Here is a 10722-nt window from a genome sequence, read left to right on the forward strand (position 1 = left end):
TGTTTAGGGCACAAACCACCAATTGCCCAACATTCAATATCTAAAATCATGAAATTGAAGGGGGTGAGAACTGGGTGAGGAATTAAAATTTCTTACCACTTTGTCCAATAGATTTGAAGAGAATTCCGAGACGAACGCGTGGCCACAGACGGCTCGTCAATTGAAGTTGTGGATTGAAAGTTACAAGGATTTGAATATTGAGTTGAATTGGAGGTTAGGGTTCTCCTCACCCTTCTCCTTCCCAGCGTGAATTCGGTTGAATGGGATGGGGGAGTGGTTGAGTGCTTCATTAGTTCATTTATATGTTGAGTCTTAGGCCCAAAACAGATCCGGTTCAATCAGTTCAGCCTATTGACCCAACTTTAGGTTAAATTCTTTAAAATTAGTGTTAAAATTCGTATTTTAAAAGAAAGAAAAAGCCGATTCCCAGTCCAGTCCAATCAGCCGGTTCATCAGTTTTTGGACGATTCTTCAGTTGACGGTTTTAGGCATAGGACTGGATCGTTGTCATTATCAGTTCCCGGTTGGACTGATTCGACCGATCAGTTCGGTCCGGTTTTTAGAACCAATTTTAATTGTTTATTAAGCGAAGGGAGGAAGCGGAGGAGGTCCGTGCGAGTTCCTCTTCTTTTGTTTTTTTCTTTACTTTTTTTCTTCTTTTTTGTCCTTAGTCAGCCAAAAATATAACGACAGTATTTGGCCGCGTTGAAAGTTGAAAAAGCTGAAAGCCTGAAAGTATGTACCATCCAACGAGAGGTGGTGTTCGAGGCGGGCGAGATCGTAAGTTTCTCCTTGTTTATTTATTTATTTGGTGCCAATTCCACGAATACCTTAGAATCTTGTAACTGTGCATTTGGAGCGCGATTTCTGGTAAAAATTTCGAAGGGAATTTAGCTTGAGAAGTGTGCTAATTTTATTTGTTGTTCTAGAATCTAAAAGTCTAAAACCCTAAAGCAAGCTATTAAGTATTATCCTTCAAATCTGAGCATAGCAATAGCATCATGATGTTTTAAAGAATCTATTCTTAGAAGTTTAAATTGATATGTATGTTTTATTGATTAATTTATGTATGATATGGAATCAGTTATCCTGGTAGTGTTTATTCAATAAGGCATGATAGAACTTTAATCGTTTTTTTTTTCTTTTGACCAGTGTCTCTTTGAACTTTTGCCATTATGTGCATTCGTCTTTTCTTTTTGTTTTTTGTCCAGAATTTTCTTGGGAGGATGTAAAGGCTGATAAACATCGTGAGAACTATCTTGGTCACAGTATCAAGGCCCCTGTAGGAAGATGGCAGAAAGGTAAAGATTGTTCTTTTGCTTGAACTAAGCGTGCACTTTAAATGTCAGTATATTCTGTTATACTTATTGCAATTATTGTGGTTGTGTTTGATTCGATATGGCTATCTTCTTACTTCCTTTAGTTGTTATCAAAGCTAGCTTAACTATTTGCTTCCTGTGTCCAAGATCCATAAATTTAAATGGTGTGCTTTTATTTATTTCTTTGAATCGTAGTTCCTGCACATTCACCTTTTCTGTTTGCTTCTCTGTTTGTACTGTTTGGGGCAACTGGTAGCAGTGCGTGCAGTATTATTTGTCAGGATGCTGCTGCTATAGTACTTGTCAGATGGTGGAATTATACTTACATTGCAGTTTTGACTTGTTAGTATCAGATGCAGTTTTGCCGTGCATGATTAGGCTGATGTTGTTTTGTCTTTTCGTGGTTTGTAATCAAAATCTCATGCTTTAGTTCTTTGAGATTTTAGTCACACTTTAGCTTTGGTAGTTTGGACATAGATTTCATACATTAAGATATTTTGAGCCCACGAAATAGAGCATGTTTGCTTCTTTCTGTCTGCATCATGTGAGGTGTTGGTTGATAGAATAATCAAAATGAGTTAAGAGTGTATGATCAATGAACATGAGCGGTATCTGAAGTAGCACTAAAGAAATGAAATGGCAATAGTTTGTCCTGTTTCATTAGAAAGCAAGTTTATAACTTATAACCTGGGGTTATAACTTTAGACACGGTGATTAATGTGGTTCAGTTTACACCAAACCATACATCTGTTGTATGTGCTGTGTGGGCTATTGTTACACTGGTATTTATTTTAATGGAAATACAGAAATACAATAGAACCGTAAAAGATAACAGAGGAATTTCGAGAGTCCTCTTCTCTCCTAGCCTAGGCTTTTCCAAATCTTTTCCTACCTCTCACCTAATCAGCTCCTCCTTTTATTGCCTTCCCTCAATTTAATTATCATAATTAGCATTCAACTCCTACGATTACACCTCCCTGATTCTCTCATCTGACTAATCCAATCATCAATTATTGTCACTTATGATTACACATTTCTCCTGTCCTATTATTCCTCCCTTTTCTTTATTGCTTCTTCTAGAATAATGATAAGGTAAAGGGATTATTTTCTTTCCTTTTTTGGCTGCCTTTGCTGCTGACTCAGCATTCTCTCTCTCTCCAGGGTATGTAACAATACCTTCCCCTTGAAGCATCACTTTGTCCTCAAGGTGGATGGAAGGAAAGGCTTCTTGAATTGCAGCTGTATGATGACAGTTGCAGCTCTTCCCGTTCAGGTTCCCCTTCATGGGCCTCTTGGTTCATCCCTACGTCTCCTTCTGCCTCCCCTTCTGCGTCTTCTCCTAGGAGTATGATTTGATAGTGCTTCATGGAGCACCTATGATCAGGTCCCCACTTCTCTCCACATCTGAAGCACAACTCTTTCCTCTGTCTCTCTGCCCACTCTTCGTTTGAGAGCTGCCGTGTGCCGCTATTACGAGTCGTCTGCGAATGAGAAGCGCTGCTGCCTCCGTTCAAACTGGTGTTAAGGCCTGTACGAGGAGTAGGGGTGCATCTGTTTGTGTTGGATCCAATCTCGCCCCTTGATTCGCTTCTGTCGTCGTGGGTGTTGTACTTCGCCGAACTAGGATTTTTGAAAAATCCAAATCCAGCTCCCACCGAACTAGATCCGCTTGACCCGCTCCCTTTCGGCAACCCTTACACCCTCCTGCCGTTAGGGTCAACCCCGGTCTCCTTCCATGCTTGATTTCTCCATTCAATAGCCGTGGCTCTATCCATTAAAGTTGGTAAATTATCGAACTGAGCCACCTCCAACTCCGCCTGAATTTCTTTTTTGAGTCCATTTGCAAAGATGCACATGAGAGCCTCTGTTCCCAGGTTTCTCTGCGTTCGTGCTGCAGCCTCAAACTCTCGCCTATACTGAGCGACGTCCTCCACCTTCTTCTCCTCTAGTAACGGAGCCATGGGGTTGAGAGCAGCTCCAGGTTGAAAACGTTTCAATAAGTCCTCCTTGAAGTCTCCATGTCTGAAATGGTGTGTATTCTTCCCACTACTCCATCCATGCGAGAGCCTCTCCCTCCAAAGCAAGAGTGACAAAGTCCATCCTTTCTGCCGGAGCCACCTGGGTGACACGAAACTATCTTTCCATCTTCACCAGCCAGCCACTTGCATCATCTCCCGAGAAGATGGGAATGTCAAGCTTTCTTGTAGGCTCAAATCTCCTCTGTTCTGTTTCACCTTCATTATTGTTGCCGCCTCTGCCTTCTGAACCTTCTCCATCTCCCCCGTTTCTCCCTTCAACCCCATTTCGCCCCTGGTCATGGTGTTGTTGCGAAAGCATTTCCCTCACCTGTCTCAGCAGGTTGGTGGATAAGAGTTCAAACGATCGGTTTTGAGCTTCCAGCGAACGATTCTGGGCCTCCCTCATCTCCTCCATTTGCTTCTCCAAGACTTCCAACCTCGACTCCATGGCAGCTCGTGTGGAAACCACGCACACAACACCTAAGATCGGTGCTTTGATACCAGTTGTTACACTAGTATTTATTTTAATGGAAATACAGAAATACAATAGAACCGTAAAAGATAACCGAGGAATTTCGAGAGTCCTCTTCTCTCCTAGCCTAGGCCTTTCCAAATCTTTTCCTACCTCTCACCTAATCAGCTCCTCCTTTTATTGCCTTCCCTCAATTTAATTATCATAATTAGCATTCAACTCCTACGATTACACCTTCCTGATTCTCTCATCTGACTAATCCAATCATCAATTATTCTCTCATCTGATTTTATTCTTTTTTTGTTGTAGCTTTCTGCTCCATCAGTATAGTTTAAGGATATATTTTCCTTTAATGCTAATGAAGAAATTTTCATGTCATATCGGGATCTAGTCGATTGAACTGATAGGATTCAGGTAGTAAGAGAATCGGTAGGCTTTATTGATGAACTAGAGATTGCAAATCACAATCCCTTATTGGAATACGCTGTTGGAACTACCAACTACGGAGGGAGTTCTTCCTCTCCTATACTAACAGATCTAACAGAAATTTCACAAAAAGACTAAAACTAACTAATCAACTAGTATTTATAGGCAGCAACTAGGACTAAGACTATTGCCCTTATGCCTACTAGTGCAGCTCAAAGGGAACAAACAGATAGCCAATTAACAGCAATTTGGAACTAAAACAACTAAAACCGGCAAGTAGACTACTTATCTCTCCTCTTGTAAACTAGACCAAACCTGTTTCTATGATGAACATATTCGAGTTCTTTTGGTTAGATAGCTGTTGTTTACATATTTTGTTGTCTTTTGCCAAAGTCTTCTCTTTTTAATTCAACAGGGAAAGATCTTTATTGGTATACCAGGGATAAAAAGTCCCAGGAAGCAGAAATGGAGGCTGCGAAAGAAGAGATAAAAAGGATTAAAGAAGAGGAAGAGCAGGCAATGAGGGAAGCTCTTGGCTTAGCTCCTAAGCATGCTAACCGTTCTCAAGGTATCCGTCTTGATAAACATGAGTTTTCAGAACTGGTAAAGAGAGGGTCCACAGCAGAAGATCTTGGTGAAGGTCATGCTGAAGCAGCTAGGGTTCAAGGTCTTGGATTTGCAAGGTAAATTTGTTAGGAAGAAATTTTTTTTAAATGATATATAGGGGATCTCTTTCCTTTTTTCTTTTCTCTAATTTTTGATCTTTCCCTGCAGTTTCTGGTGTTTTACCACTTACTAATGAAGTAATTGGATTAAGAAATTCTTAGTTGGTGTGCTTGTGGGCACTCATTGGCACTAAATCCGTTATGCTTGCGTTATTATGCAAGTTCTGTTATTATGCAAGTTCTGGTGTTTAGTATTTTGGTTTTCCATACAAGTATCATGCTATTTACTGAGTTTGGAAACCAATATTCTAGTGTTGACTATCCAATCTTTTAAAAGAACTATCTCTTCTAAGCAAATAGTATTCATGAAACAATGAGTCCAATTTGAGTTTGGCGTGCTAGGGATGTGGTTTGTCAAAGCATCATATGGTTTTCAAAGGGTAGTCTAGTATCCCTCACCTTACTTAAGAGGGCCTTATGAGAGCACGACCAACTGTGTTGTGTAGGTTGTGCTAGAACCAGTGTGGTGGTGCTAGCACTATTTTAAAGAACTGGAATGGAGCACTGAGTATTTGGCATAAGGATCATATGATTTCTTATTTTCTATTTTCCTTTGACATATGGGTTGATTGATTTTCTCAAATCAACTTAACTTTGTTTAACCCAATTCTTTGTCAATGCTAGTCTACCACTCTTAGGCTTTGTTTGGTTTTTGTCTCAAGACGGAAATACGGAGACAAAATTTGAAATACAAAGATAGAAAGAGGGACAGGAACAGATACAGAAAAAGGATATTGTCCCAGAAACAGAAATTTACAGATTTTCTGTTCACTCCAAAATGAGGGACACAACAATGGATGGAGAGATGGTGGTTTTGGTTTGGATGGTAAGAAAAAGATGGGGAAGAAAATGACCGAACCCTTTAATTTTTTTTCTGTTTTCATATCTTTACTTTTAGCAGACAAGATATAGATACAATTTTTAAATGTCTATTTCCATCTTCCAATGTTTGTATTTATATCTAAGGACAATATCCAAATGAAGCCCTAAAGATGGTGTATCAAATGTAAATATATACAATAATTACAAAAGAAGGGGCTATACTAAGTTGTTATTCTTCCTTTGGTGATTTCAATTTCTTATAATTCTAAAGTACATGGTCAAAAACAAACTAGTCTTGAAAATTGCAACTTAGTTATATGCAGGGTGGTTATTAATAATTCTGGATTGTTTTTCTTGAAAATAGTTTGCTGACTTGTTTTCCTACTATGAACCTATTGTTCTATTATGTAATCAAAATCATGTTTATGGTTTTGGGAAGTCTCTGCCAATATTTTCTTATTTATTTCCAACTCTTTGCAGAGCACCCTGCCCTTGGGAAGAGCTGGGTTCTTCAAAGCTTGGTATGAGTGACAGTACACCAGCCAAGGTGGAAAATATACCTTTGCCAAATCAATCAGCAACTAAGAATGAAGAGGATTCAGATGAGAGTAGAAAAAAGAGAAGACGTGAGGAAAGGAAGGAAGAAAAGTATGAAAAACTTGAGAAGCATCATTCTCGTGGGGATAGGAAGCACGAGAAACACAAAAAGCGCGAGAAGCATCGTGAATCAGATGACAGGAAGAGACACAAGAAAGACAAGGAGAGGAGAAGATATGATTCTGATTCAGATTGAACAAGTTCTGTTGGTTTTCCGCATCATACAATTTGGAACGACTTGTTTGTTTTAGCTTTGTAACTGAAATATTGATGGTGGTGAATCTTACTAACACTTTGAAGGGGAATGAAGCCAGTTGCATGGTTTTACAGTATCTTTGGAACAAAATATTTTTGCTTTTATTTTAAATAAATTAAATTAGAAATGAATTTTTGTGTTTGAAATCAATTATTTAAAATAAGAATAGATTTGATTTATAAATTAATATAACGATTTGATTTTGTATTTTTATTTTGGTGTGTTTATTTCGGTACGATGATAAATTCATACGTACTGATATGATAAAAATGTGGACAAATAACAAAACATCACGTGGATTATATTATATATGTCAGCAGTTGATTTCTTTTTTTAAAAAATATATATTATATTAATATTTTTACTAAAATATCCTTATAATTTAGTAAAAATAAAAGATATATTTTTATTTAATTTTATAAAAAGACCTAAATATTTTTTTTTATATTGGACAAAAATTACCTATTTAAATTAATTAAAAATTTAAATTTAACTAACTTTAATCTTATAATTTTAAATTTTAAATAATTTGACAAATAAAACAAAAATACATTTAGTTATTCATTATTCATGAACAATAAAAAAGATTGTTTCAATCTTATTAATGCTTTATTACTCCCTCATGAACCCTAATTTCTGATCATGTTCATACAAAAAAAACTGCATCTGACAAAAAAATCAAAAAAATTCTTCATCAACACTCTCAAAGACCATCTCTCACTCTCAGTTCTGCCACCTTCATATTAGTTCAAATCCAAATCAAATGGTAATCGCTCAAATTTTCTCTTGTTTTCTTTTATTTGCTTGTTTGTGTGTTTGATTTGGAATGAAAATGAGAACAGGCTTTCAGAGAAGAAACTTGCGAATCCAATGAGAGAGATTAAGGTGCAGAAGCTCGTTCTCATCATCAGTATTTGGCCACTATTTAGCCAAGACGGCAGTGTTTGGGTTCAGCTCTAATTTTCTTTAGGTTATCTTTAATACTTCTAAATTTGTCTCTCCAAAATTTCCTTCTTTCTTAGTGCTTTGTTTTTCATAATCATCTCGTTCTTTTTTTTCCCGATAATTTTCCTCCGATTTATCAGATCTGATTTGCATGTGACATATCCTATGGTTTTGGTGTTAATTCGATACATTCGTGCTTTAACCATAGCTATTTAGTTTTATCAACTGGAGCTAATTGATTAATTTTTCAGATTCTTAATGTTTTACTTGTTAAGTGCAATTTATGCTGTAAATTAAGGCTTGGAGGGAGTAATTAGGAATGACTTGGAGTTTGGACTGTGTGATTATCTGATATGAGATGCATTACATTCCTTTTTATTAGTATGTAAGAACATAAGATCAATCATACACTCGTTATTGTTATATATGAAATTGTGTATTCACATCACTTGTGCAAGTAAGATGTGGCTGGGGATTTCAAGTGTTTGGTTCATAGAACAAGTCAAGTGATCCTTGTAGATCTGAAATAGTTTTACTTGTTCTGTTTTTAGTTGGTTTTGTGTAGTGCAGTTCAAGCCTGAGGAAATTACTGCTATCAAGAAATACAACTATTCATGTAATTCCAGTATTATATAATTCACATTCTACTATTCACTATTCACTATTATATAATTCAACTATTTAAATTAGGAAATTGCTGCTATCATGAAATTACCTTGTTTTCAATTTGGCTCATTTTCTTTTGAATTTGTGCACTTCTGCAATTCTGAATTTGTGTACTATTTATAAGAAATGCTTGATTACAAGTAAAGCAAGTTGATTCTGTCTAGTTAGGGCAAAACATGCATCTTTTTTACCCTCATCAAAAGCTTCTTTTGGGCATTTCATTAGGGGAAGGGGAGTAGTGACAAATCTGGAGTGAGTGCTATCTAGCAGCATCAAATTTGCACCAATAGGACTAATAAATATGCTCAATAAGGTGTAATTCAAGAAGTGGAATATGTTGAGGGTGTTGCTATGCTCAAGGTTAAGAGTGATGGCCAATTTTCGGCTTACTCAAGTGAACCTCCAAAGAAGTTCCAAGTGAATGGTTCTGATGTGGATCTTGAGTGGCTTCCTAACGGCAAATTGATGTACCTTTCTTGGATTCAAGAGGATAGATCATGGTGTTTCTGATTTAGCAATTTTCTTCTAGTTTTTATTTTATAGGATTTTGGAGTGGAGTTTCTTATTTTTGAAGTCCTAATTTTTCATTTTTAGCTTAGTCTTGAATTCTAGTTTTGCATAATAATCAATATTGTTCATAGTTTGGGATTGGTGTTATATTAAAACCATTCTCTTATGTTTTTATTTTTAATTGCTTAATATAAATTATACTTTCTGTTTTCTTATCAGCTTATTTTCACATTATTTCTGCATTTGTTTCTTTCTTCACATGAATTGAACAGTAAAATTGAACTCAATAAAACTGCAATGTTTGATCTCAATAAAACTGCAATGTTTGATTTAGAAATTCTTTTTCCTAACAGTATATTTTAGTATCAAATTTTCAATTAAGGCGCACATACTTTTCCTTTTTATTTCCTCCTTATAATATCTCCTCCTTACAACTACTGATCATAGAGCTGGGAAATTTGAAGCCAAATTCTTTGATAAGGTATATTTAGTTCTCTCTCTTATTGTCTGTTTCAGTTCCATAATGACCTGAGCTGCATGATTATCCAATTATCCTGCTTATTATTTGTATGATGTATTCCTTTTCTATTTACCTAGATTCTTCAAGAAGAAATTGGTGATGTTAAAGGGAATTTTGGACCAATTAATGCATTAGCCTTTAACCCTGATGGGAAAAGGTATCACCGCTGTTCTTCCTTCCCCTCCCCTTCCCGTTTGAAATTTTCATGTTGCAACATGGATTCATGGAATGCTAGTATTCTTTCATTATTGGAACTTTACCACAACTTAGTTATGCTAGTTAGCACTTCCAATGTTGAAAACTACGGCCATGATTATATTACCCTTACCATTTTAATGGTTAATTGTTGAAAATAATTTGTGATATATAGAATGTAATATGATTACCTAATACATGTACCCAACCGTGGGAATTGGTTTAGATCTCTATAGTGTGTATATGCAAAATATCATCATTCGTATAATGGTGATAGTGTTGAAATCTGGCATTACGCTATTTAAATATTGTTGGCATTTCTAATCTTATTCTAATGCCATATATATATATATATATATATATATATATATATATATATATATGATGACTTGATAAATGATATATAATATGTAAGCCTCAATATTTGGTAGCATAGATTAAAATTTACTGTTGGCTTGGATAATATACCTCTATTGCATTGTAATGGGTTAGTTTGTAAGTGCAACATTCTTAGATATTATGACCGTTTTATCCAAGTGAAGTTCCTTCAAATGCATGTAGCAATTGTTCAGGTGAACAACTTAAACTTGATTTCATATAATATGTAGCATTGGATTCGTAAGAATGGATGTAGGTACTTCTTTCTTTAAAAAAATATTCATATATTTCAAGTTACTCCCTCAAAATAAGTATCTTTTTGAAAAATTAACGTATTTAGACAATTATATATGAATTTTTCAATGAACCTACAAAGTAACTTGTTTTGATAATGGGGGAGTAGTTATATTTTTGTTTCATCAGTGTTTAGTAAATTGTTTTAACTTGCTATCCTTCATGTATAGTGTGTGATACATGGTTCTGGATTACTTTGAATTGTTTCTTTCATTTATTTTAATGGGCATCTGATATATCGTGTGTTTTGTAGTTTTTCAAGTGGAGGTGAAGACGGTTATGTACGGTTGCATCACTTTGACCCGGATTATTTCAATATCAAAATATAGGCTTCATGAGAGTAATTTTTTATATTGGCTGCGGATAGTAGAATTTAGCCTTCAATTGCTTTCATAGCAATTAAAATGGCAATGTGGTTTCGAAAGCCCATCCATTGTAATGAAGATATACTTTAAATTTTGATCCATGTTTTGATTATTACACTAAAATTAAGAGTTATGAAAAAATCTTGTGCAAGTTTTTCAGTGTCATCATATGCTTGGCGTAAGTGATTTTGATCAAAGTTCTCGTTTCCGTTAG

The 10722-nt window shown here is 35.7% G+C and overlaps 1 protein-coding gene and 1 long non-coding RNA gene across 2 annotated transcripts; both read left to right on the plus strand.

The window, feature by feature from the left end:
- Positions 1–593: 593 nt before the first annotated feature.
- Positions 594–6711, plus strand: LOC112750258 (uncharacterized). The gene is made up of 4 exons (XM_025798896.1): positions 594–780; positions 1212–1301; positions 4651–4918; positions 6263–6711. Exons 1-4 carry the CDS (start codon positions 738–740, stop codon positions 6573–6575), a joined length of 714 nt encoding a protein of 237 aa, XP_025654681.1. The 5' UTR covers positions 594–737; the 3' UTR covers positions 6576–6711.
- Positions 6712–7201: 490 nt separating this feature from the next.
- LOC112750259 (uncharacterized) lies at positions 7202–10659 on the plus strand. The gene is made up of 5 exons (XR_011871972.1): positions 7202–7401; positions 7478–7605; positions 9110–9237; positions 9354–9433; positions 10397–10659. It is a non-coding gene; the product is annotated as an uncharacterized lncRNA (long non-coding RNA).
- Positions 10660–10722: the final 63 nt, after the last annotated feature.

This window comes from Arachis hypogaea, chromosome 15, assembly GCF_003086295.3.
Source record: "Arachis hypogaea cultivar Tifrunner chromosome 15, arahy.Tifrunner.gnm2.J5K5, whole genome shotgun sequence".
Classification (NCBI taxonomy): Eukaryota; Viridiplantae; Streptophyta; class Magnoliopsida; order Fabales; family Fabaceae; genus Arachis; species Arachis hypogaea.